The 26,798-nt window shown below is 29.7% G+C and overlaps 7 protein-coding genes across 9 annotated transcripts; 2 read left to right on the top strand and 5 right to left on the bottom strand.

Annotated features, from left to right (window-relative positions):
• Positions 1–12: 12 nt before the first annotated feature.
• On the bottom strand, positions 13–3,903 carry LOC116771719 (uncharacterized). 2 transcript variants are annotated; one of them, XM_061528050.1, is made up of 5 exons: positions 3,712–3,903; positions 3,188–3,485; positions 1,408–3,081; positions 1,217–1,324; positions 13–1,102 (listed from the first exon to the last, which is right to left on the bottom strand). In XM_061528050.1, the coding sequence occupies exons 1-5, from the start codon at positions 3,772–3,774 to the stop codon at positions 594–596; spliced, it is 2,652 nt and encodes an 883-aa protein (XP_061384034.1). In that variant the 5' UTR covers positions 3,775–3,903; the 3' UTR covers positions 13–593. The 2 variants fall into 2 exon arrangements, with proteins under 2 accessions (XP_061384034.1, XP_032519540.2); XM_032663649.2 differs by having other exon boundaries at positions 15–1,108.
• Positions 3,904–4,181: 278 nt separating this feature from the next.
• LOC116771809 (nucleolar protein 8) lies at positions 4,182–8,739 on the top strand. Its single transcript, XM_032663785.2, has 8 exons — positions 4,182–4,465; positions 4,701–4,822; positions 4,891–5,232; positions 5,739–5,924; positions 6,452–6,669; positions 6,885–7,168; positions 8,072–8,302; positions 8,530–8,739. The coding sequence occupies exons 1-8, from the start codon at positions 4,276–4,278 to the stop codon at positions 8,697–8,699; spliced, it is 1,743 nt and encodes a 580-aa protein (XP_032519676.2). The 5' UTR covers positions 4,182–4,275; the 3' UTR covers positions 8,700–8,739.
• On the bottom strand, positions 8,730–10,122 carry LOC116771810 (small ribosomal subunit protein uS9m). The gene has a single exon (XM_032663786.2). The coding sequence runs from the start codon at positions 10,007–10,009 to the stop codon at positions 8,783–8,785; it is 1,227 nt and encodes a 408-aa protein (XP_032519677.2). The 5' UTR covers positions 10,010–10,122; the 3' UTR covers positions 8,730–8,782.
• A 1,111-nt stretch (positions 10,123–11,233) lies between these two features.
• Positions 11,234–19,166, bottom strand: LOC116771792 (solute carrier family 35 member F5). Its single transcript, XM_032663765.2, has 11 exons — positions 17,789–19,166; positions 17,585–17,719; positions 17,264–17,329; positions 16,815–16,907; positions 15,783–15,935; positions 14,448–14,630; positions 14,233–14,380; positions 13,708–13,867; positions 13,149–13,358; positions 12,412–12,491; positions 11,234–11,765 (listed from the first exon to the last, which is right to left on the bottom strand). The coding sequence occupies exons 1-10, from the start codon at positions 17,942–17,944 to the stop codon at positions 12,422–12,424; spliced, it is 1,374 nt and encodes a 457-aa protein (XP_032519656.2). The 5' UTR covers positions 17,945–19,166; the 3' UTR covers positions 11,234–11,765; positions 12,412–12,421.
• Positions 19,167–19,521: 355 nt separating this feature from the next.
• LOC133320246 (eukaryotic translation elongation factor 1 epsilon-1) lies at positions 19,522–20,515 on the top strand. Its single transcript, XM_061528056.1, has 4 exons — positions 19,522–19,722; positions 19,796–19,984; positions 20,107–20,202; positions 20,278–20,515. Exons 1-4 carry the CDS (start codon positions 19,651–19,653, stop codon positions 20,425–20,427), a joined length of 507 nt encoding a protein of 168 aa, XP_061384040.1. The 5' UTR covers positions 19,522–19,650; the 3' UTR covers positions 20,428–20,515.
• Positions 20,516–20,816: 301 nt separating this feature from the next.
• On the bottom strand, positions 20,817–23,354 carry LOC116771793 (uncharacterized). 2 transcript variants are annotated; one of them, XM_061528055.1, is made up of 5 exons: positions 22,912–23,354; positions 22,689–22,830; positions 22,559–22,594; positions 22,358–22,484; positions 20,817–21,572 (listed from the first exon to the last, which is right to left on the bottom strand). In XM_061528055.1, exons 1-5 carry the CDS (start codon positions 23,136–23,138, stop codon positions 21,460–21,462), a joined length of 645 nt encoding a protein of 214 aa, XP_061384039.1. In that variant the 5' UTR covers positions 23,139–23,354; the 3' UTR covers positions 20,817–21,459. The 2 variants fall into 2 exon arrangements, with proteins under 2 accessions (XP_061384039.1, XP_032519657.2); XM_032663766.2 differs by having other exon boundaries at positions 22,689–23,351.
• A 1,324-nt stretch (positions 23,355–24,678) lies between these two features.
• Positions 24,679–26,387, bottom strand: LOC116771987 (uncharacterized). The gene is made up of 3 exons (XM_032664000.2): positions 26,216–26,387; positions 25,506–25,665; positions 24,679–25,186 (listed from the first exon to the last, which is right to left on the bottom strand). Exons 1-3 carry the CDS (start codon positions 26,219–26,221, stop codon positions 24,876–24,878), a joined length of 477 nt encoding a protein of 158 aa, XP_032519891.2. The 5' UTR covers positions 26,222–26,387; the 3' UTR covers positions 24,679–24,875.
• Positions 26,388–26,798: the final 411 nt, after the last annotated feature.

Genomic DNA, 26,798 nt, shown 5'->3' on the forward strand with positions numbered 1-26,798 from the left:
ATACCTTTTTTCTTTTGACAATTTAAAAAGTGTATGAAATTATGTACATTGTCCTTATTAAGTTTCCTTTTTTACCTTCTAATATTCTATTTGACATTAAAATACTTGTTTCCAATGTGGCATTATTTTGTCTGGATGCGTTGTTTTGGGAATAAAAGTATGATGTTAGAATATAAGTAAATCCATAATTTTTATTCTATAGTTAACTCTTTACATAATATAGAGGTGCTCATAAAATATTGGTCAGTTATAAATCATTGAAACAAAGCTTATATTGTCTATTAACTTTAGCCTATACTTATATTAACTATATAAAACAAAGGTAGCACATGCCTGAAACTTACAATGTATAATGCCATAAACCATGATTGAAATTGTTATTTTTTATATGGAAATGTTAAATTAAAATGTTATCAACATTTTCTGTGCAACAACCGGTCCTGCCGTAAAATGGCGGAGTTAAAAACAGATACGTTATAACATATTAATATTTACAATGATGATATTAAATAAATAATAGTATTTTGGAAAATTCATCAAATTAATTAAAAGTTTCTATGCATACAGCAATGATGTTTCATGATTATATTGACTCATGTTCTTTTAGATCTTGAGAAACTCCTAAGGCTTCTAGAGGATATGTTGAGGCAACTAAAACTTGATTGATTACTTTTAGGGCTGCTTTGATGTTTTTTTTCATTAACCTTCCTCGGCGTTAATATTCTTGTTTTATTTGGAATTTTCTTTGTATGATTCACTTCGTTCTTTCGTTTCTTCGTCTCTTTATTCTTAGTATCAACCTTCCGAGCTGGTGTCGAATCGTTTTTTGTAGATTTCGGCTTCCCTCTCTTGGCTTTTGCTTCTATTAATGAACTGTTTATATTTGCTTGAGAGTTTTTGAAACACTTTTCGTTAACAACTGGCTCTTTATTTTCATCAATTTTATTTAAATTTTTCCTTTGAGACGCCTTACTAATATCGGATCTCGTGCTACTATTAATTCCCTTGTTCTGAGAACATCTTACGGTAAGAATTTCCCCTCTTATGCCATTTCTCTTGTTCAAATTTAGTGTATTATTAGCAATAGTGTTATTTTGATGACCTTTGCCTAAAAAGGAAGAGGTAGAAGTATGTTTTTAAATATTGAAGTAAATCTTAATATTACTTTATAGTTATAAATTGTATTAATGATAATTTATTTAATATTGTTTCTTACCATCCATTAACTTATTCCAAGTGAACTGAGGCCTTTCTTCCATGTCACTTTCAAAATCAGTATCCCAAAATGATCTCACACAACTGGCGACGGTCCCTTTACTTTGATCTAAAAATTATAATAATGTCATAAAAATACTCACATGTATGAGATCAGTGAATGAAAAATACTTTTAACATAACTAAACTCACTAGGTATTTTTTTATTTTGGTCGTACATTTCCTTAGTATTTATTAATGCTGGCTGCAATTTTTCAAGAACAACCTGACATGGCGAGACTTTAATTTTGTTGATATCTTTTGTCTTTGGTGTGTCGTTACATTTTTTATTAATACTTTTGTTAGCTGCACCCTTTTTATCTTTTTTATTTTTGGCATCACTGGTTTTCTTTGTATCATTTTTAGATTTCCCATCCATTTTAAATATTTCCTCGTCGGTGTATGTTTCACTGACGTCACCATTATTACACATTGATATAACAGATGTTACATCCCATTTGTCGTCGTCTTGAGATTTTTTGTTGTATTTTTTACTTTTAGCGTTGGTCATATTCATTTGGTCAGGAGGCACAATTTTGTGGATCAAATCTAAGACATTATTATCATCAATTATATCTCTGTTCAAGCATGACTGTGATGTCACAAGCTTCCGGACTTTGTGTTTCTCTCCTGCATATAATTTTGGTTGTGGACTGTTTGAATCCTGATTTTCTATGCTTAAATTCTTTTTATCTAGAACATCTAGTTTCTGTGAATATAATTTACGCTTAATAAAACTGGGTCTCAAAGAAACATCAGTTGTGTTCTGTGATATTTCTGTTTCATTATTAGTGTTTACTGTTTCTGAAGTATGTTGAGATATTTGCTGAGTTGAATTGTTGACATCTTTGTTATTTTTAACTTGCTTACTCTGGCTTAGGCTAAAGTCTAGGTCAAAATCATCAACCATAGGTTGAGCAGACTTAGATATTAATTTCTCAGTAAGAGTTATGTCATTGGCTTTGATCCATCTTCGCACAGGCATTTCTGGTTTCTTAAAATTAAAATCACTGTGTGTATTGATTAAACTTGAGCTAACTAACGATTCATTGTTACATTTTAAAGGAGAATTTGTCAGCTTTTTCCTCTTTGTGCTCATATTATTTGATTCTTCAATTTCAAGATTTCTTTTCCGTTCTAATGATGTTGATTCGTGTACATTTTCTCTAACAGTTACTTCAGAGAAGATTTCCTCATTCTCACTTCCACACTCAATGTCATTAGTTTTTGTTAGTTTATTATTATTTAGAGGATTGGGTTGGTTTTCAATTATTTTGGTTGTGGTTTTCGGTCCAGTTTTGTTGAATCTCTGTGAAGGCAATACAAATGCATTTCTTTTTGCAAATCGATCTTTCAGAGTGAACTGTGTCCCATTTTGTGGTTTAGAATTAATTGTGTTGGTGGGTTTAATATGTACTTGGTCATTTACAGCTAAAATATTTCTTAATGTGTTCTGTTTAATATTTTCAGTGCAGTCTTCATACATATTGCTTTCTTTTATAGTGGTTCTAATGCTTGTTATATCCGTTCTTATAGGTTTCGGTCTTGATAGAGGTAAATTTTCTTTATAGATTGCCGTCCTTGTAGATCTACAATCATCACTGCTTATTGAAGAATCACTTCCCTGCGCACCAGAGTCATCACCCGATTCTCGTTTTGTACTCTTTAAGAAAAGCTTTAGATTTCGTCTCTTTTCTATTCTTTTACGGACTCGGTTTTTCAAAAACTTATTGTAGGCTTCTTTAATCAATCTTAAATCATATTTATTGAACTTAACATTTTTGAATGCTAATGCTATATCAGCGGCGCTAACACTAGCATTTGAATCTGGAATAAGAACAAAAATGTACTCAATTAGTACAATACTAGAATACATATTCAAAAACTACATAATTAGTATATTTTTAATTGTTTACAAAATATTCATACATACCAATACTCCTTACGGACATAGGGGATCCACTTCTACCATTAAATACTGATCTCTGTGAACTCATGGCTCTAGGGTAATATGAACTATTAAAATTCTGCATTCCAGAGTCAGGAAAGCTTCGAAGTGACATTGGAGATGTTTCTCTTCGGTAGCACATTCTTCTTTGATCAAAACCTCCCCCATACTTTTGTCGTTCATAAGTTGGCATATTAAAAGTTGAGGTCATCATATTATGATTTCTTACACTAAAACTAGTTATATGAGTGTTATTTACATTAGGTCTCTGAGTATGCATACCCTGAAAAGTTAAAATTATAGGTTTAACTTACTATTTAGTTTTCATGATATGATAAATTTTGTATGTATATGTAATTTGTTTATAAACAATAACAATATTTGGTGCATCTATAGATAATTTAACTAAGCAGTTATGAAATTGCTACTGTTAAGTAGTAATAAAATTAAAGTAATTGTAAATAAATACAAATCTTCACTGAAATTACACTAAAATAAATAACGCTTACAGTTCTTTCATGTTGATATTTTAGTAAACTTTCTGGCATTAAATCGTCGTCACTATCAGACATTTTGATACAACAACTTTTACTCCGTAATCTATATACTCGTATTTACAACACAAATATAATACAAAAGGAGCAATCACAAAAATATTTTTCGCTATGAGACAACGAGCGTCATTACGGCGTCTAGCCAGTACTCACTAACGACTTTATTTGAATTTTTTGACGTTTGGAATGGATCAACAGTTTAAGCAAAATGGAATTTTATTGTGAGAAATATACCAGATTAAGTAAAAAATCACCTTAATATTAAAATAATAATAAATAGTAGTTTCAACTCTATTAAATTACATTGTATACATAAAAATACCGTATATACTTTTAATGTTTTTCAATTCACGACGGTCTTAAAACTTTCAGAATCCAGCGAAAGTTGCTTTAAGAAATATATTAACTGTCAGTTGTCATTTTCACATGGGAATTGATATGCATACATTTTGTTATATTAAGCACACATGTGTTGAAATTTTTGTACAAAGTATATTATATATTTTTTTATGGTGAATAATGGCCTCAGCAACAAGATTATTTGTGAGCAATTTACCGGAAAACATTGATAACAATTCCCTAAAAGACATATTTTCTTCCTACGGAGAAGTAACCAACTTTGACTTGAAATCCAAACCTGGTGTGGAAAATGATAAAAAAACATTTGCATTTGTAACAATTTCTGCTTCCAACTATAACGTGGAATCGTGTGAGTTAATAAGATAAAAATTAAATATTTTAGGGGTAAAGGATAATTTAACAGACAAATAATTCCTAAATTTATGATGTAAAATTCTATTTACTTATATATTTAAATTTTATTATTTGTATGTGTGATGATTTCTTGTGAAAAAATTTATAGCCACTATATAAATATTGAGCTTTTATTTACTATAAAACAAATTTTGTTCTTTTCTAATGTGTATAACAATTTAAATTTTAAGGTATAAAATTCTTCTCTGATAATGATTTTCAAGGACACAAATTGTATGTGACGAGAGCCCGTGAAAGCTTTTTAGAAAGACTTCAGAGGGAAAGAGAACAAGCTCAAAACAAGACATCGGGGGTAAATTGTTAATACTTTTTATTTACTTCTCGCAAATAATGTGAATAAATCATGTGTTTTTATTACAGAATGAACCAATAAAAGAAAATAATGCCAAAGTATTCATTAACAGCAACCAGAACACACATAAAAGAAAATTTAATGACCTGAATGAAACCCCAGTAAATATAAAAACAAAATCTAAGAAAGCAGAAAACAATTTTGACTTTAAAAACAAAAATTTTAATAAACACCAAAACTTCAATGGCGATGTAGATCATTCAAACAGTTTTAATTCTATGAAGAATAAATCATTCGAAAATGATGAGAAGAAAATGAGTTCGGATAAAAAGAGACTAGAGTCAATCAAGAAGAAGCGCCAAGAGTTTAATGCAAAGAAAAACATAATTAAAACTGGCCTGATAAGTATTGTGAGTTAGATTTCAGCATAACAAAAATACTTAAGCTTAGACAAAAAAAAATCAATTCAGTTATGAACTCAATTCTGTTACTGACATCCAAATTTTTTATGTCTATTTGTCTGTTAAACATCTCTTGCAATAAGTTAATAGGCTCATATTGTTATAAATATTCGAAAATCTCAATAGATTTCAATAATTTTCCCACTTTTTATGATTGTATAAGACTAAAACAATAGAAAAGTCAAATCATAGTTGCAAGTTGATATTTTTTGTAACTCAATATTTATTTTGTATAGGTTTCTAAGAAACAGTCATAATTCACCAAAAAAAAAATTAAAGTATATTTCGGTGAATCAAGCATTGATGGGAAACCTTATTATTAGCAAGAAAGGCTTCATTCAACTGGGAACTCGTTAGTTTCACTATTTAAATAAAAATCTGTCCAATGTCAGAATCTGTAAAGATCTACTTAAGCCTTGTGTGCAATATTACATATGATTAATTATGTTCTATAGGACAAGCAACAAAATAAGAAAGTTATATTTTCCGATAATGAAGACGAATGTTCAACTAAATATGATGCAGGTGTTGATGATATTAAAACTTCGAAAGAGAAACCGAGTTTGTTTGATGATGCTGCCAGTGATGATGAAATAAACTTTGATATAAAGGAACAATTTGAAGGGAAAAAGGGTAAAAAGGTAAGTGAATCATGTTGCCTTACATTTATTCATTCATAACATACTATTTCTATTAATTTTTATTATGCCAAATTCTTTGTATTCAGTTCATAATTTTTTTCTCATACTATGTAGATACCATATAAATGTTTTACCGAGTACAATATAGTCTTAATTATTAATGTATATATATTTATTTACACTATTGATTTGGTAAGTATCTATATCAGAAAGAGTAAGGCTGTCTAATAAATACATAATAAAAATACATATACATTCATTCTTGGAACTTGTGTCTAAGGCAGCCCTAGCAAGTTCGAGTCATATTTGGTTAGGTAGAGAGAGGAGCTTGGAAAGTGGAGGTGAGCGTTTAATGCGCGTAAAATAGAGGCCCCTTAAACCTACACCTGGGTCGCAAGTCCCAGGCACTGTTGAAGCTCCTCTCCCTGCAACGCGATGGACCCGGCACCCGCACGCTGAATCCATGGAATGCTGAGAGGTTTCGTCTCATGAGTCATTTATTTTATATTCCCTCAATTTACTTCCAGGTTTTAGACTTACAGTCCACATACAAAGCTGACAAACGTTTCGTCTTGGATGAAAGATTTGTTGAGGATGAATCAGCGAGCGATACTGAAGCCGGTCATGCCGAAGAAAATGTTGAAATAGGCCAAGCCGACGAAAAATCAAAACAGCTTGATATATTGCAAAATTTGTTAGGCGTGACCATTAAAACAAAACAACCAGAACTAGCGAACAGAACAAAGTGAGTATTAATATTTTTTTAAGAATTTATTAACCCTTGACGCAAAAGGAGGGGTAATTGTACCTATGTTTGGTATCTATGTTTCTGTATTTTTTGAATTTGGCATCGTATACTCGTTAAAAGACAATAAATGCGTAGAAGATCTTAAGTATTTATAATAAGTTTGTTATTTTTATGGATTATTCGTAATAAAGTCATTTAACAATTGATTTAAGGCAAAAACTTGGTATGCTGAGATTTGATCCATCACAGCCGGAACATGCAAAATATTTAGCGCCGGTCGGGGAAAGACCCGAACAGACAAAAAAAAGTAAAAAAAAGAAAAAAGATGCGGAGGTTGCGGAAGAGGAACCACAAGAAACACAAAGTGTTGTTGAAAAAGTGGAAGTTTCCAAGGAACAGTTCTATAAGATTACTGATGATTTGAAGGAAGCAATAACACAACCACAAGAGTTCAGCCTGAGGAGTCTCTTTGCTAAAGACGATGTTCAGGATGAGGGTAATTTATATATGAAGTAGAAATTTCTTTTACTAAATGCGTTTATAGTTAGTAAAGGTACTCAAAAGAAACATTGAATATTAGACTATTGTTATTCAGTTATTTTTTTTCCTTTATTTATTTGTTTTAAACCAATGACACCAATTAAAAATTAAAAATTAAAATTTTTATCTGATAAAAAAAATATTAAAATTTTATCAACTTACAAAATTTACTATATTATAGGAGACTAGCTGTGCCCTGCCACGGTTCACTGCGAACAACAAGAGACAGCATATGTTTTATTAATGTTTAATTTTTTGCATTTGAATTGCAATCTTTCAAATTGAACCGATGTATCGATCGGGATCATGATTAATGGGAATTCAAGGAATGAGGGCATATTCACCTTCGAAAGGCCTCGTTAAAATTGTTGCTTCCACTATGTCGTTCATTAGTTCGTTAACAACGCGTCCTTTGCAATTGCTGAGTTTTGGCTGGTTAATGGCGGACTTAGGGCTATGGTTGCATCGCGAAAAATAGATAAAAACAATCCTCGAAGCGTGTTGTATATCGGGTCAAAATGTCAGCTGAATCGGTACAGAATATTTTGAGTTTTTGAAGCATACACAAACCAACTTATATATATATATATATATATATATATTTGACATCTTAAAAAATATCGTGTATCTAAATCAATAATTTTAATTTCAAAAAATAGAGTTTTGGCCATAGTTTAAATTCATGAGGGATTCAAGCCTAACTGTCACAACGTAAATACAAGTTTAACCACAACTTCTCCCTATACCAGCACACAATAATAGTTTGCAATATATAATTTATGATAATAAGAATCCTAACTAATAAATGTACATGTTAAATTGTTTATGTATTTTGTTATAAAATTGATATTTCTTATAGGAGATGAAGATGAAGGCAAGTTTATTCCAATTCAAACTAAAAAGAAAGACAAAGTCAAAAATCCGTTAGAACCTGATGAAAAAAACCCGTTTGTGTACGATTCATCTGATTCCGAAAACGAGGAAGAAGCCTTGAAAACTACTGAAGTAAATGATACAACCGAAAAACAGGAAACAAAAACTGTTTGGAGGGAAAATTTATTCTTCACAAACTCTGATTATAGATTAAAAGGTGAGAAGAATCTCTATTAGAAGAAAATATGTAATTATATTTTTGTTAAACTGACATTACAATCTCATTGTTCCATGAACATGTCGCTGCAAGTTAATTAAAGTGTATTTCGTACAAGTTACTTGAAAAGTGAAGTTCTGCTTAAATATTAAATGTTATCTTATATGCATTATTTTTTTATATTAATAGTGTGTGTTAGGTGTGACTATATTTGTTACTATTTCTAGATGGACTCCTGTTCTTTACTAAGCCACAAGAAACGGAGGTACAAAAAGACAGAAGAGAGTTGAAATCTTTAATGAAGAAGAGAATTTACAATAAAGACCGCAAAAATACTATGTTCCAAAAGAAAATTGGTGGACGCAAGAAGACCATGAAAAAAAAATTCAGAAAATAATAAATAAACAATGGAAGTAATAAAAAACAATTTCGCATAACTGATTTTTATTCTAATGCTATCAGTAAACCCTTATTTTTAAATTATCTCTTTTTCCAAGTGGGCTTCTTTCTTGCTCCTGGTTGCCCTGGCTTCTTACGTTCACGCCTTCTATGGTCTCTTGTTAGTAGACCAGCTACTTGCATGGCTTCAAGCATACTCTTATCAACGAAGCTACGTAATCCCCAAGCTATACCCCACCTTATAGCTCCAGACTGCCCTGAAGGTCCACCTCCTTCAATATTACATTCCACATCTACCTTTCCTAACATTTCACTAAATATTAAAGGGAAAATGACTTGCTCTCTTGACTGTACATCGTGGAAATAGGTCAAATCTTTACCATTTATTGTTATCTTGCCCGTTCCAGGTGATCTGATTGTTACATCACCTCTAGCTTTTTTACGTAAACATTCATATGTTGTAATAAAAGCACGGCCATCTTGATCATAACTCGGTTTTGGAATCTCTAATGCAAATCTTTGAGATGCAAGTGGTTTTCTGTACTTTTCAATGAAATCTTTGCACCTATAAGAGTATGGTGATGAAACTATTCTTTCCATAACTAATTTAAAATTATCATATTCTAAGTCAGTTAACTTCTCTACCAAAGACTGTTCCAATTCATCTTTTGTAATCCAAACACTTGCTAATAATTCAAGTTTTGCATTTGGATCAGGAATTTCTTTCTTTCTTATCACCTTGTCCTCAAACTTATACAAACTCTGTAAGGTTTCAGTTGCATCATATAATAATTTGAAAAAATTTGGTTTTCCTGTGTAAAATAGAAAATGATGCGGACGTCCGGCTTCATCGAACTCTGCGGCCTTTCGAGTTGGGAATACTTCTTCTGGTGGCTTCATTAGTGGTCTCGCAGCTGGATCGTAAATACCACTGGGAAATAAATATTCAATGGCGCGATCCACATCTTTTTGAGTGAATGTTTCTGGATCCTCGCCCATCATGTTAGCGAGGTGACGTTTACCTATGTTATATTCGAATTGTTGTTTCTTTATAAACTCGTCATGCTCTCGAGCTCGTTCCAAATAAGCTTTCATGGCTTTACTTATCGTTTTCTTCTTGCTTAACGTCTCAAAATCAGTGAATTTTTTATAAATATCTTCATTTGAAGGTGTTACCTTTGAGCTATATAAAGTAACCTGCTGTGATATATGATTATTTATAACAAAGCTTGCACGTTTAGTCACTGGAAAAGCCTGCTTTGTAGTAAGCCTCACAACTAGTGAGATGTTATAATTTAAGAGCATCATGTTGAGTAATTACATTTGTATGATGCTGGTATTAATAAAGATTTAAACGAAAAGTTTAAGAGTTCTTCAGCCTAACCTCTAAATCTGAATAGTCTGAATATCTGTCACTGTCAATTGTCAAAATTCAAAACAAGAGGGTCAGGAATAGTGAAGTAATTGTAACTAATTTGTAATTTCTCCACATAGTATACAAAAGCATATTATAATTGGCTTAAGAAATAAAAAGGTTGACATTGCCGAAAAAATAATCTCTTTTCAAATTTCCAAGTCCACAAGAAAGTACAAAATATAAATAGACTTTAATTTTTATCGCAAAAAATTAAATATATATACAATCTTTGTCTTCCATCATGTAATTAATATAAGAAATATTAGTCTCAATACAGCTTTTATCGATTTCATGCACTCCGATTATAACTTTACTGAAATTGCCTATGGTTGTCTATTTCTGACCTTTCAAACCCCAGCTTTTGATGCTGGTATAAAATAACACAGTGCGGTTTTATAGGTGACTAAACAAATTACCTTTCAACTGTAGGTTTGTATTTTTGAATACCGCAATATACAGATAAAAATCAATTCATAATTAGATATTTTGCAGATTTTGATTTATCATCATTATGATTTCATATTATAAAACAGCAACTTTAATTTTCTTGGAATCGTTGTTTATAAAAACCCCGCCACATTTTTGTAATATGTTTAAATATTTATTCACCATTCCTCAGTAATAGCTGCAATCGTCTGACAATATTATATATTAGTTCTAAACATCCAGAAAATACAATATTGTCTCAGTAAAAAAAAATTTTTAATAATTAATTGCAAGAAAATAACCTTTTTAATACATTGTATATTTTTAAATTGTGTGCAAAATCGATTTTGTTTTTGGAAAAAGACATTAATTGTAAATTTTTAACATAGGCTATCAAAACGTTCATTATTTCGACATAATTTATTTTTTTAAGACGATAATATAACAAAAGGATTTCACAAAGTACGAAAGAGACTTTTCTCTTTAGCGGTAAGGACCCTTTTTGTATAATAATAAAGTTTTAATATATTTTTTCTCTGTTTATAGAAAAGCTAGTATAAATAAAAGAATATACGAGAGTGGACAATAAATAATAATTACAGTTACTATTTATTGTTTACTTAAAAAGACAAGAATTACAACATTTAAGTATCTGAATACACATAAAACGGTTAACAAATTTAAACACGTACAAAGAAAATATTTTATTGTGAGAGCATAAAACACAATGACAAACACATTTGTGCCAACCATAGAATTTATTACATTATATATATGTAATTTACGATTTTATATATATATCAAAATCTGCTACAATTATGTCGAAGGGGGAAATTAATTCTTAAAATATATGCAATACTGCGTCACACATTGACATTTCTATAAACTATGAGTCGCTGGATTAAAAGGGAATATAATGAGTTATTCCTACAAGATGATCTCAAGAGAATTGACTTTGAACGCAATTATTGCGTCTAAAGAGAGATTAAAAGTGAAATAAAGTTATCAATACAAATGAGCATTTTATGTTTTGCTTGATCACAATCAGAATCCGCTGTTGCAAAGTGATTTTTATTATATTATAAAATGGTATCATCGTAGCTTGATTTAGTTCGAAGTGTATTTACAAAATTTATCTCGTCTCGTTGGCCTTATTGTAGTCGACTTTATAAGTCGATTACTATTTTAACTACAACGCATTTGTCGTTTTCATTGAAATATCTGTAAGACAATAATGATTTATGATTATAAATATATATATATATAGTTATACATAAAATTTTAATAAGACGTGATATTAGAGTATCTGAGTACAAAGTTGTAAGATTTTATTTCAACTAATATAGATAACTTTCTTATAATTTTTATTTATGAACTTATACTAATGAATTCAGTTTATTTTGATAAAATAGGTAATTATATTGATAAATAACAAAATTCTACGTAATTTTTTTTTTCTATAAAAATTTACATTCCTTCCGAAATTCTAATGATTCAATGAATGAGATTATACGATATTACTACCATGAAAGAAAAACATCACACTCATAGAAAATTTAGTAATTCAAAACATAATCGGTAATAGAGAATCATTAACATATAACCAGTCGCGAGTAGAATTTAAAAATAAACAGATTATAAAAAAAAAATACAGATAAAAAATAATTGTAACTATCGAATGGAATGTCAATATTAATAAAATATTTATAAGAATCACAAATTATTGCCGACAACACACACAAACACACATCCTTCTATACTTATAGCTTACTAAATGTATATTGTAAATGCTATACACATATTAGACTAGGGACAGCAGGAGGTCAATAACCCCTTGCTATTTACACTCGGAAGCCATGGTTCGTACTTGATATGGGTTACGTCGGTTCATCGGATGACATGAGAGCTTCTGATTGTTCGTCCAAATCTGATATATTACGTATAGCCCTGAAACAATACAAATAATATTATTATTCTTCTATCGAGATATATTTTTAGTAATTTTATAGTGTCAATAATTTAGCGTTGTATGAATGCTACAAGATTTGTATTGAGAAATATTAACATTAAATTCTATATTATAATACAAATAAATAAAGGTGGTTTAATTTTATGAAGTATTTTGCACTATTCTTGATTACTATGAAATAAATAAATATTTGAAAAACTAATTACTAATCTTAGTTTCACTTAATTTTTTGTCATATAAGAAACAAACATTGCAGTCCAAATAAGATTAAAATTATATTTATAATAATTCTATAGTTTTGTATGTATAATTTGCTAACGTAACTATTAGGATAGACAATACTTGAAATTTTAAGCATACAGATTATTATATTGCGTATCTCGACTTCTGTCTTAACCTGATTGTTTGGAGTTTATGGAGATATAGAAAGTATAAAATTATATCTCGATCTAAGATTTCTAAATAAGTAATAAAATAAAAGTAATATTATTCGTATGAGATCTCGCCTCGTCTACCCGTGATCGCGGCTGCTGCAAAGCAAACTTGACCTTAACCTTAGTTAAAATAATAATTAAAATCGTTTAGTAAATCCTGAAAAAAAAAATTAATTTTATTTCAATATAAAACAAACTAACGTGAATCCATCCGTTCGTATCCTAGCCGTGATCCAACCGAGTGGTTTGTGTATAGGCAGTGTGGCCAAAACCCATGCACCAGCCGCGAGTACCGCCGCCGCTATGCGCCACACACTGCCCGTCCCTCGCCACGCCTCCACACAGACGCACAATGGAAATATACACGCCAAGGATGCCGTGGCAGTCTGAGATGACGTCAACCATCTACCCCTGAACATGTATATTAAACCATCACGATAATTTCAACTTGTTTTGTTTGTTTACATTATTTATCTCTTTCCGTTGGATCGCTTGTATTTGAGCAGTGAAATGTTGTTATAGACAAATAATAATAATTATATTTTATAGTTTAATTATGATGGCCTTAAGTCATTACGTAATGTTTAACATTTCACTTTCCACTCCACAAAATTATGTGTTTAAATTTCGGATACCATAACTCTTGTACTATATAAAATATTTTTACATTATATATAAAATTCTAAATGTAGTATCTTGTAAGTAAAACTAGTATTTTACTAGCAATAGTCATCTAAGATTAAATCTAAATTGCACTCACCACAACCACAACGATTCAATGAGTAGTGGCCCAAGAGCTGCGTCCAATAACAACCAGCTCCATAGACGTGGTGATGGAAGGTCAGCTCGTTCAACACCACCAGCAGCCAATAGACCGCCAGCTATCCAAGCAAGACAGCCACATGCACAACCGACAACACCTGGAACATATTTAATACTATAAAATCTCACTGCGCCTAACATAATAAAATTTAAGTCAATTTAAATTAAACTTAAGTTAAAATATCAAGCCAGGAGTTTGTAACGGGATGATTTTTTTCTATATAACTCTATTTTGTTAAATATTTGTTTCTTTAGAGTGTGTTATTTTAATTATTTCTAGCACTTGATTATAAACAAAAGAATTATTTTACTACAAATGTAATTGATTAGTTCAAAAATATTATCTAAGTACCATTTCTCAGACACTTGTTCTTTTTATAAAAAAAAAATTTAATCAATATTAAGGCATAAAAATTTTCATTATCTAGTATTTATGTGCTTATGTAAATTAGTATGAACTCACCAACTAATAGGAATGAATTAATGCCATCACCCTTCCTTAATTCCTGTCGGAACAGTAAGAGGTGTAAAGCATAACAGAACGCTGATCCAATAGCTGATAAAACAGCCAACCAGTTATTGTGATGGCTCTCTGATATGCCTAATACCACCTGTGAAATTAGGAAATGTTTTACACATACATGTATAATAATATAACTATCTCTTTCCAACACTTACCAGACATGCTGCTGTGAGCAGGACAGATATACATTTGGATGTCGAAAATCTATCAGTGGGCACTTGAGAGAACATTGCTCCGAATGATAGGGCAAATGCTCCGGTTGTTGAAGTGTAGAGGGTAGTTGAGCATGACGTTGTATGCAACAAACTTAGCCGGTACAGGTAGTTGGAAATGAACCACTGCAAAATAAAAAAACATACATATAATTTTTAAACATCCCTAGATTATTTTAACCTAATAATTTATCAATTCAGTTAATATTTATCTTGAGCACTGCAAATAACACTTTAACTATAAGTAGGTTATGCATGTAGAGCGATTACAGAAATATAATTGATTATTAAAATATATAATTATATGAAGGCGTCTTCAAGAAAAGGGCGAATAGACTGTTACTGATATATCTAGTTCATCACCTACGATTTTATTTCTACCTACCCACGGATGGAACGACAGTCAAGTACTGTAAGACGAAATTTAAAAAATTACACTCGCTTTAAATAAATATTATTTTCTTCCCGTATTTCGGCTGCATATTGTTTTTAAGGGAATATTTAATAAAAACAGATTTCTATTTCGATTGAGTGGTACCAAGTATAGCAAACTATAATGTCTAGCCACTTGGTTGACGACACACATTGACAATTTGAATTGAAATATTTTCTTATTTTGTTATCCAAATTACAAACCAATGGAACGAATGAATGTGAACCAAATATTTTAGAAACAAAATTATCGCGAATTCGGTTGAATATCAACAAGATATATAATAATTAATAATTTTGTAACTTTACACAAAATTATATTTGTCAAAACACATCACAATCTTAATAACAAAACCGATATGACGTCACATATTTCTAGAACTGTCAGGTGTGTGGTTAGTAATTCTTCGTCCTTCACGCCTTCTCCCGTGAGCCAGTATTCACTATATGGTTAGCCTATAAACTAATTTATTTATAAGTAACAAGCTCTTGCCCGCGACTCTGTCAGCGTGAAATAGGAGTTGTTTTTAGGTCTCATTAAAATCTAGAAATTTTTCTAGATTTTAATGAGACCTAAAAACCCGTAGTACCCTATGTGTTTCACTGTCAATACTTTTTGCGGAGCGCGCCTAAATAAGTTTCCGATTTTACACTTTGGGTTACAAAGTAGCAATTTTCATATGGACCTATATTTTTTTTAAACAAAAATATAGCTTATAGTCTTCCTCAATAAATGGACTATCCAACACTGAAAGAATTTTTCAAATCGGACTAGTAGTTACTGAGATTAGTGCGTTTAATCAAACTCTGCGACTTTATAATATTAGTATAGATATTATTACTTACCGGTACACAGAATACTAAAGCCAGCCTGAGATGTCTCCTTGTAGCGGCCGCTGCTGCTCTACGTTGTGCGTACTCTGTGGCGCGGATTGAAGCCGACCATGACAGGCGAGCCAGCAGAGCCTCTCCAGCCATCGCCGCCGACATAACACGCACCTGTCAATAGACATTATTTTTTATAAATAAAATCCTATTATAGAGAAATTAGATCAAATTGCTTGTATTACATCAAAACCCGTGCATTAGCACCATTCATTCTTTATGACGAAATAAAATTGTATCTATGAGCCAATAAAAGGTCAGGTTTGAAATCCAGTAATTTCTATCAGAACAACAGGTCATTTGGTTTGTCATTTTTCATGAAAAAAATCCTTATTGTTCCGTGAATATGCACCACATTCCGTCATACGCATAAATAAATTAAGAAAATACAAAACACAAATTGGAATTCCAAACACTTCTCACAAAATTAGCCGACTATGAGTTAAGATAACATTCACTGAATGTAAAAATTTTGTTTGTTTATATGAATTTTACTGCTCCGATAAGAATTTCTTAAAATTTTGACCTACTGTCAAAATATTTTTTATTAAAATTGCCTATTTATACTTCTGCATAATTTAAATTTCACCTTGTGAAGCTTATGATATAAAAAATTAAAAACAAAACATTGTTATCATTTCAACACAAACAAACTTTATATCCAAAGTTTTTAATCTATATTTAATCTCAGCAATTGTAATGCAAATAATAGGTGACAATGCATTATCAATGTCACTTATAAGAATTCTGACATGTATAATTGATTACGCAATTTTAAAGTTATTAATATGCAAATTGAACAATAAAACAATTTTTGTTGTTGCATTTGTATAGTTATAAAAACTGTGTAATCTTGTTTTATTAATATAAACTGCGTCCATTCTCATAAGAATAGGATTCCATATAAAAAAATAAAAATTAAAATCTTAACTGTCGGGAGATATAATGAATATACATTTGTCATAACTTAAGTTTTTTCATTCAAAACTTTACCTCGGCTACTTTATTGAATCTCACAGCCCTGGGAGATTGGTCATCGCTATCAGTTGTTTCGCCGGCTCTCACAGGAACGAATGTAGAGTCACCCTGGAAAATATTTCTAACTTAATATAAACTTTTGAGAAAATTTCCATGATCAAAATTATTAAACTGATAAGGAAGAATATGAAAAACATTGGGCTAACAAAGTATATTTTTGTCCAACATCATACATAAATTAAACAGTAGAATATTATAAAAAGAAGTGATGCGCCTACATGTCTGTTTTAGTATTCAATTATGAGACTTAAATGCATCTTACAGATATTAGGAAAGACAAAATCACATCACTACTTAAAATTATAACCAAGGTTTAATGTAATAGAGACATAAATGTATTAATAGATATTGGTTTAGTTACTTTTAATAATTTGATTTTACATATAAAACATTGTGTAACTAACCAGGCTACTACTGCCTTCTGTGTAAAAGCTGTCATCGCCTGTTTCTTCTGTCTGTTCTAAAAGTTGCTGAAATTTTATAAACATATTAATTTTAATCAACTAATAATGCTAACAACTGTTGAATAATACATTTATTAAGAATATTTGTCTATTATATGTTATTTAAAAATATTAATTTCTGTGTAAAAATATTGCCTAATGGTCTAATAAGAATTGATTAAATTTCACTTTACAATTTTTTTGAAAAAAATCATTCTAATATGTTTAAAATGAACTTAATAAAAAGAAATTTCTACTATATTATATGTGAATTTCTTTTACCGTGTAATCAGCAGGCTGGCATCGATCTTTTGTTGGTGGAGTAAAACATAATACCAATAGATAGACAAATAATAATGAACTCCTAACATAAGTCACAAGAAATGGTCTTTCTAACTTCTTCTCTATATATATGTACTGAAAAAAAAAAGTGAACTATGAATACTTTGAGGCAGGAAGTATTTGACAACAGCAAAAAAGAAATACCTTTGTCAACTCTGATGATACCACCCACAATACACATACAAGGAATAAAATAAATATTCCAAACGCAAATTTTCGTTTACTAAAGTCTTGCCCACCATCATTATTGTTTTTGTTATTTGGCGAAACACGAAAATAATTATGGCACAAAGTCAACATGAAGACGAACTATTCGTTTGTGGATATCGACTAAACAAAAACGAGTTACGGTTGGTATTTGTCCATTTAGAACGGACTATTTACAGTTTCGCTTAATGGTATACAAAATTTTCTAATATTCATCTATCTTTTTACACTAATAATACAGGAAAATACTGTAGTTGGTTTTTAAAAGGTCAGATCTTTATATCTTTATGACTTACGAGAGCATAGTGAAATATTAACTTATTTGGACCATATTGAAAATAATATAACTTAGTTTATTATATCAATTATTTGTTTTTACAACATAAAAATTGGAGAACAAATTTTTACTGCGGTTGGTTTTGCTAATGTCAAAACTGAAATGTCAGATGTCATATTAACTATGAATGATATATCTACCTTACTTTGCAGCACAACTTATTTATCTTCGATTATTCGTTTGTTATATTTTTATTTTTTGTGCATGGAAAAGTGCAGTTTCTATTGTATAGTTTAAGAATATCCAAATGTGTTATTTAAAGCCCTACTTGTTTGCATTTATTTCTCTTATAAAATATGTAATCGAAAAACCCATTAATTACGATTAGTTTCATTTTCAAATTATTTAATTCTCGACAAAGTATAAGTAAAAAAAATTTATTTATGATATGACCAGTCTTCCGCCATAAAGTTTTTGTAAAGCTTAAAGTAAATCAGTAAATTTTTCGGCCTCTTTTTAATATATCCCATGCCGGCATTTTTGTTCGGAACGTTTTTCATTCGTTGAGATTTCGTATTCTATGCTCTAAGGTAAGGAGTGACTAGCTTAATGTGAAAAACACTGACGCCCTAACACGTGGAATCGTGTAAGATTAACTAACATTTTTAAATATTTACAGGAACAAAATACCCTAGGTTTTAGTGTTACTTAGTCTATGAGATATATATATATATTGGCCCTATGGCCCCAATGGTCATAACATAAACCTATTCGTCATAGTTTATAAAAAAATCGAATATTAGTTAGTATTTAGTTTTAATAAAAGCAGTTTGAAATTTTATTTAACTAATAAAACGACGTTACATAATCAATTAGAACTTCTAAACTAAGTAATTACCTGTAAAATCTATGACGTTTAAATGTACTTTCATAAACGGGCTACCAGTTATAATAATATATAAAAATTAAAATTTATTTTGTGAAATAAGTTATCAACATGAACAAACATAATCGCTTTTTCTGTTTACAAATTATTGATGTGTACCACCCTATTAATTAAAAATATCACTCTATTTTTTATTCTTAAATATGATTACAACTTATCTTTAGTATAGCAGCTCGCAAGCGGATTGACTGATGTCGATGAAAATTTTAAATTCAATTTCATTGCAGTATTTTTAGCTTGGTATATTTGAATAGCCCCAGCTTTTCTTTTCCAAAAAAAGAATTAGTAAATATGGCTTAATATTACTCGTTTAAGTATCAAACCGTTGACAATATAATCATTAACTGATATTGATTTATTTGTGGAGATATTGAAAGTTCACTATGAATTCAACTATGCATTTCTTTTGTAATTTTTAGGAATCTGTGTCAAGTGTCAAATTTTGATTAGACACTTCGACGTTTCCAACTAATCTTTGAAGTTTGAAGTCTGAAACAAATATAAAATATTAGCTAATAAGCTAAGCTAAACGGATAGTTTACTATAATTTAATTTATTTTATACTAACATAAAATAATGGATGTAATTAAATATGTTGGTAAATATCTTAATACACCTGTGGGGCAGGTGTGTTATAGCACAGATAAAGTATGTACAGATGTTTCCTAAAATTGTAGTCATATTTAGTGAAAATGTAATATTTCAAACCGGCATTTTCTAGGTTTTGACGACTTCGTTAGATAAAGAAAATATTGAAGGTTTTGCTACTATAATTTTACGGCTTGCTTCAAAAAGTGGATTTATCATGGGACAAGAGGAAATTTTGTTAAGTTATCAATGGCTGGAACACTTGGCAATGTACGCAAAGCAAGCCTCTTCTAACCCCAGCTTTGCAAAGCTATTTTTACAGGTATATTACACTATGATTTAACATGCAAGAATGCAATTTTACTGAACATTGCATAGTTTTTTATACATAACATCATGAGAGTAGATCTTTTCTCTTTTAATTTTTGTTATTTTTATTTATAGGGCATAAATAAAGCTTTAGCAAGGAATACATACTTGACTGGGCATCACTTAAATGTCACAGATGTAGCTGCATATCATGTATTGTATCCATTAATTGTGAGTATTTTTTGCCCCTATTTTCTATCTCTTTCTTCATTCAATTTTACTGATTGTATGCTTTAACGTTAACAGGAACAATTATCAATTACCGAGCAAGAATCTCTTCTCCATCTATGCAGGTGGTCGAAACATATTCAAGCTCAACCAAAAGTCTCTGGAAGCCGGCCGCCATTATCATTAAACACAATTTTATTATCATCATTTGCGCCAGCGGTGCATTAAATTATATTTCTTTTTACCACAATAATGACATTGATTAGTTTTTTTTTAATTGTAATGAAATAAGGACTAATAAAATATCTCATTATGATTTGAAATGTTTCATTTCAAGCATGGTCGCACTATTAACTGTTATGAAGCTACATTTTGTGTATTTGTTATCAAGTCTAACTTGTTTTGTAAGTATCCAAACAAATAAATAATACTTATTATGTTTTTAAAGTTATTCAAAATAAATCCACAAATATTAAAATGATAAATAAATATCATATTGATGCTTAAAATTTATTATCAATTTTTGTATCTTAAGGTTGTTCTGATAGGTTCTAATAATAACACTTTAAGGCATAGAGAAAACAAATAATTATCTGTATCATAAAGAAAACAAATAATTTTTGACTTAATAATGTATAATAATGTATGAACGAAATCACTTGAGAATTATTAAATCTTATCTATTTGGAATGTGTTATTAGTTGTAAAATCTGTTTATTACTGATATGATTCAAAACTGGATTACTTAAAAGAGACGTTATAGAAACTGCTTCGTTAAATATTGATTATTACATTTAGAATGCGATGATACCTTTGCCTATTGTTATCATTAAATTTCAAACTCTTTGAAAGTTAAAAGTCTTTGTTTTTAAAATACTTATTCATCTTACAATAAAAAAAAAAAACTTTTAGTAAATTAAAAAACGAATTATTTCTCTCGTTCATTTCAGTATGCAAAAACAGTGCCACTATGGGTAAAAGAGCCTCTCCCTAAGCAAATATATCCACATGAGTTGAAAAATGTCAGTCTGGATGAACCTGTACTTTACTTCCCACAGCCATTTTCATTCCCTGGCTACCCAGTTATATTATATTTATGATTTTGTCGATAAATTTACTTAATTAATGTAAAATAATATTAACACTTTATATATTTTATTTTTGAAATTTAAATTATTCTGTAAGATAATTCTAAATTATCCTACGATGGTTATGATGCTTATTTCAAACAAATTTACTTAGATTTTCTCACGGGAACCATTATTTTATCGAAGTAGTATACGTCTGCGTGCTATTTCTTTTCCTGTCGGAGATGTGCAGCATTAAGCAACGTTCAAGTCTGTTTGAGTACACGCATCCATTATCTTCTGATTCTGTATTAATTAAAGAGAAATATTTTAGTTAGCAATGTTAAAAGGGTTAAAAGTAAATGGGTGAAGCATACATATAATTTCATTAAAATACCAATCGTGACTTGAAATTCACGGACTGAAGAAATAACATTTTTTTTTTTAAATATTGTAACATTTGAACATAAGTTTACAATAAACAGGAAAACAGACATGTAATGATAGAGTATATAAAAAAAAATGTTTCAATATTCTATAAAAAAAATAATTGTAAGACTTATATTTCCTACATAAGATTACATTTAAGAACACCACAATTTAAACAATTATCACAAATTTACAAAAATCTCCTATGTCGCTATATAATTCATAATTTTTTCTTTAGTATTTAAACCTGTATGCTTAACCCCAAGCTTGCATCTTCACACTACATACGGAGCGTTAACATTTTTTCATTATTAATTATTTGTATATTATGGAATTTACGTATATTTTTAAGTGAGAAACGGGAAACGCTTCATAAATCACTACTTACATAAAGATGATACAAACATCTACTAACCACAGAGATCTTAAGTAAGTACTTAACGTACATAATATTTTGTGTATGCAAACATGTAGGTGCTTAAATTGTAGGTATATTCCGGTTTTGATGTTAAACGAAGATGTTAAGTAAATACTTCTTATTACTCATCACAATATATATTGTGCAATAAGTGTATAATGATAAGATTATTTTACTTAGACTTATACAAGGATGATATTATGTATTGTTTAATATTTATATGTGTTTAATGTATTCCGATTACCAGATTGAAGTTCTTGAAAGCAGGACCGGATTTGTTCCCTCATGAGTGTTTCAGATTGTTCAGAAGTTACAGATGATTGTATTTTGTTCCACAACATTGCTTCGCGGGGAATACCTTTGGAATCGACCTACGGAAATTTTATAATTTGCATTAGTATAAAAACTGTGGTTTTTATATTTGACGTTAGACGTAGCTTCTTACCACTTGTAAATTGGCAAATACACATTGGCTGAGGCACTAAAAAAAATTACAGATTCTTTAAGTAATACCGAGGTATATGAAATATAGGTATTTGAAATGTGTAATATGATGCAATATACGACTTGGTTACCTTATCCACATCGTCCTTGGATACTAATGGTTCATTTCTTTTAAATCTTCTTTGTTGTTTTAAATTAGATTTCCTATCGTCGTCAATGGTTTGTCGGTTACCAGAATTTATTAAATCTTCTTCAATTCCTGCATATGGATACCTGGAAAAATTTATACCAGAATCATTAACGTTAATGATCTTATCATTTTCAGTAGAAGTGTTGCGGCGCTCATGATTGTACTGATTAATTTCTTGTTTCGAATTAGCGTCAATTCGAAAGGCATAATATCTGAAGTCGTTATGCCGACGCTGTCGTTTTTCAATATTAACTTTTATGTTCAATTTATCGTTCAATTGGGAACAATCCTGCAATGCATTTGATATTTCCTCTTCCATCAAATGAAAGTTGCCTTCCCCTAAACATAATTGGTAAAAGTACAATAGCAAAATTGATGCTATTTTCAACATAGGTTACGTCGCAATGATATGTGAAAAATTTCATTGGTCTATAAATTGGGACCGCACAGGAAGTTTGGTTATTATGTATGACAGGTAAACTAGAAGGCATTCATCATGAATTGTGGGATCCGTTTTATAGTTCAGGAGCTGATAAGAAAAGGGGATTAGGAATAGTTGAAGGTTAGTTCTTGTAAAAATTGCGTTAAACGAAAAACACAACCGAGGTCATTAAATACTTTCTTATCAAGATAATATTTAAAATTGCAAAAAAAAAAAAAAATTTACGGGATAGTACATAATGTGTGGGTCATGTGCTCGAGGACTAGAAGTTTGTTTTTAAGTAGCATTCTATTAAAGAACAATAAAAATATAATATATATGTACATATATAAACTTTGTAGAATTAAATGGTATTGTGAAATTGGAAATTTATTATCTTTTTACCATTTTCAAACTTGAGGCCCAAAAAAATTCAATATTTTTAAGCTTATATGTATATTTTTTATTTACTTTTCCATGCCAAAGATTTAGCATTAGATTTTACTACACAAATATATTACCTTGTAAGCATAACGTCTCTTAGACCATGTTTAGATATCTCATTGTTAGAATATCTGCCCATAAATATATAATTGATACTCTATTTAAGAGGCATTTTCAGTTGTGTGTATTTTATTTGATATAAATAGATACTAAAAACATTGTAATGCTATAATTTAGGTATAATATATAAGTTAAGACTTAGGTAACGGCGCATTAAACAATAAAATTTTATTACTTTAACTATGTATTTTACGAGTTTTTCATTTATTAATCATCACTTGTCTTCATATTATTGAATACAAAAGGATCGGATCATAAATCATTTACTTAAGGACAAACAAATTATAAGGTAAATAAATTCTTAAACTTCTTTAACTTTACAGAAGGATTATGAAATAGAAAAAAACGACATTTACTATTTAAATATTTAAGTTACAGAAACAGAAACAAAAATTTGGTGATAATTACTAACTATAATATACCTAGTCTTGTCTTAACCTTTCCTTCTATGCAAACGAAAAAATCCTTGCTTCACATACACACTATTAAATATTGATCAATAGTTTGTGATTGCTAGTAAAACTTTAATGAAAGTTTTATTCAGGAGGATTCTTTTATAAGAAATATTATTGCATAAATTTGTATTTTTTTTTAATTTTTTGCGATAAAAAAGTACCAAAGGATATATCCTTAAGGACATAACACTTATCAACAAATGATTAGTGTTGATGTAAAAAATATAATTATAAATACCTAAAAGTATTAAAATGTTGTTATTGATAAAGATTGTTTAAGAAAGTGTTAAATTTAAATGTTTTATTCCTTAATGAATTCTTATATTGAAAGGGTGAGAAAGGTTCTTGTTAAAGGTTTTTAAAGTTTAGAGAGATGAATCCCTTTCGTGTCTAATATATTATTGCGTGTTTCCTCGATCAAATAAAATAGTACACAAATCGATTGACTTGTTCAATTGACTTGTTCAATCGACTGGTGTTTTTTTTTAATATTTAATTTCCTGTGGTAATGATTTGTTAATATAAACAAATTAACAGAGTATTAACGACGTGTTCTGCAGATGTATTAAAATGATGAAACGAAATATTAAGGGTAACAGTATAATAATAGTTTATGCGAAAAAAAATACAAATTTATCATCAATTGTTTTAACAGAAAATATAGGTTCTATATTTCTAATTATCAAAATTATCCTTTGCCGTAATGTCCCCATTTGCCATTTCCCCATCCGCTCCAAGATGGTCCTAGTGCACTTGCAAAAACCCTTACACCGGTTCCACTATTTCCAGCTAGAACTCCTCTAAGGCCACCAATACCAGGGCTCATGTAACTGCTAGCTAATACACTACCACTGGTACCGCCATACATCCCCCCATAAGTTCCTGTTAAATGATAAGTCAGTGGAATATGAATTCCTCTTAACCTCGCCGTGTATGAAGGCCAAAATGTTTCAGCTCCTTCCATTAACTCCACAGATTTTTTAGGCATATCCGCTATAACTGAAAAAGCATAAAATTAAATTAAAATTTTATTTAATTTACGAATCGGTTTAACGTTGCTTTCATATAAAGAATATAATTATACGAACTTAACACTAGTTTTTAAATTTTTGACGACTTTTAGACGTTATTAAGTTAAGGATATAGATTTTTGTTCCGGCATTTTCTATTTTATGAGATTGTAATTGGAAATTCTAATCAGACAATCAACGGGATCGTTTTAGATAAAGTTATATATATTTTTGTTTTAAAATTGAAATATTTCCAACTTATCAAGAATATTAGTTAACTATCAAAAAATTATTTATAAAACACCTACTGTCGACACGTTTGTTCATCCTGGCCTCCATTGTCCCTTTCCATATATTTTCCGGGACATTTTCTTGTGTTGTACTAAGCGGTGGACTCGGGGCCAGAAATAGAGCTGGATCCAACACAGCACTTTCGATTATACTCACCAAAGTCAACAAAAGTAGCGACTAGAACATAATTTATTTATAAAATTTTTCCTTTTTTAAGTACTTTTTTAAACGAACGGTGTTAAAAAATTTTTATTTATTTGATTAATATTTCTTGAAACTTCATTTAGAGACGAGAATAATATTAGACAATCAAACAATATACTTATTAAGCATATTTGTAATGCTCAATGTAAGTAGATGGAAAAATTACTTTATATCATTGAAAGAAAGTATAAAAATGGGTAACCACTAATACTCTCACGCATAAAAAGAAAGAAAGAATAATAATTACAGAAAAGAGAAATTATATTAAAATAACAAAAGGCAACATTTTGTGAATTCTATACTTTATCATATAGCCCTATACGATAAATTGAAATGTCTGTTTACGATGCATTAATATTATTTATATGATACCATAAAAAGTAGGTATAACATAAAAATAAGTAAAATTTTGTGAAATATTACCAAAATTTAACAAAGGCAAGAACATGTTTTTGGTATTGTATTATCTTAATCCTTGAATGTTAAGGTTCAAAAAAGGATAACAAAAGTGTATCAGACTTACCCTCATTGCTGATTTACTATAATTGTTTTAGTAAAGTTGAGTTTTATTTATTATAAGTGAAGTATAGAACGTCCCAACTAAAGAACACTGGGTTCCCAACTGAGGACCAAATTCCAGAATTTATAGGAAAGGCTTTCTCTATTCCAATTGACGACTTTATTCAAGGTCAACACGATTGCTTACCATCGATATGTTATGTAAGTGAAAGCCCGTCTTTTACGCTACATTCATAACATTTGGTATTATGATTTCGTAGTTATTTAAAATTGTAGAACTATTTTTAATCTACTTTGAATTTAATTTTAGGAGGTTTAGTGCTATAATTATTATTTAAATAAAGATGTTTGTTAGTTGCTCAATGGAAGATTAACTATTATATTTTGTTAGTTTTCTATTATCAGCTCTAACTTGTAATATTTTAAAATATAAACTTTGATACACATTTTTCCATAGAGAGATACTATTTTAACACTTTTATGATTACCCTAAGTAGGCGATATCATACGACATACGGAGCTCTGAGATTATTATTTATAAATATTCGTACACTATAGCATTGACTTAGGTTATTGGGTGGGATACG

This window comes from Danaus plexippus (assembly GCF_018135715.1).
Source record: "Danaus plexippus chromosome 16 unlocalized genomic scaffold, MEX_DaPlex mxdp_23, whole genome shotgun sequence".
Lineage (NCBI taxonomy): Eukaryota > Metazoa > Arthropoda > Insecta > Lepidoptera > Nymphalidae > Danaus > Danaus plexippus.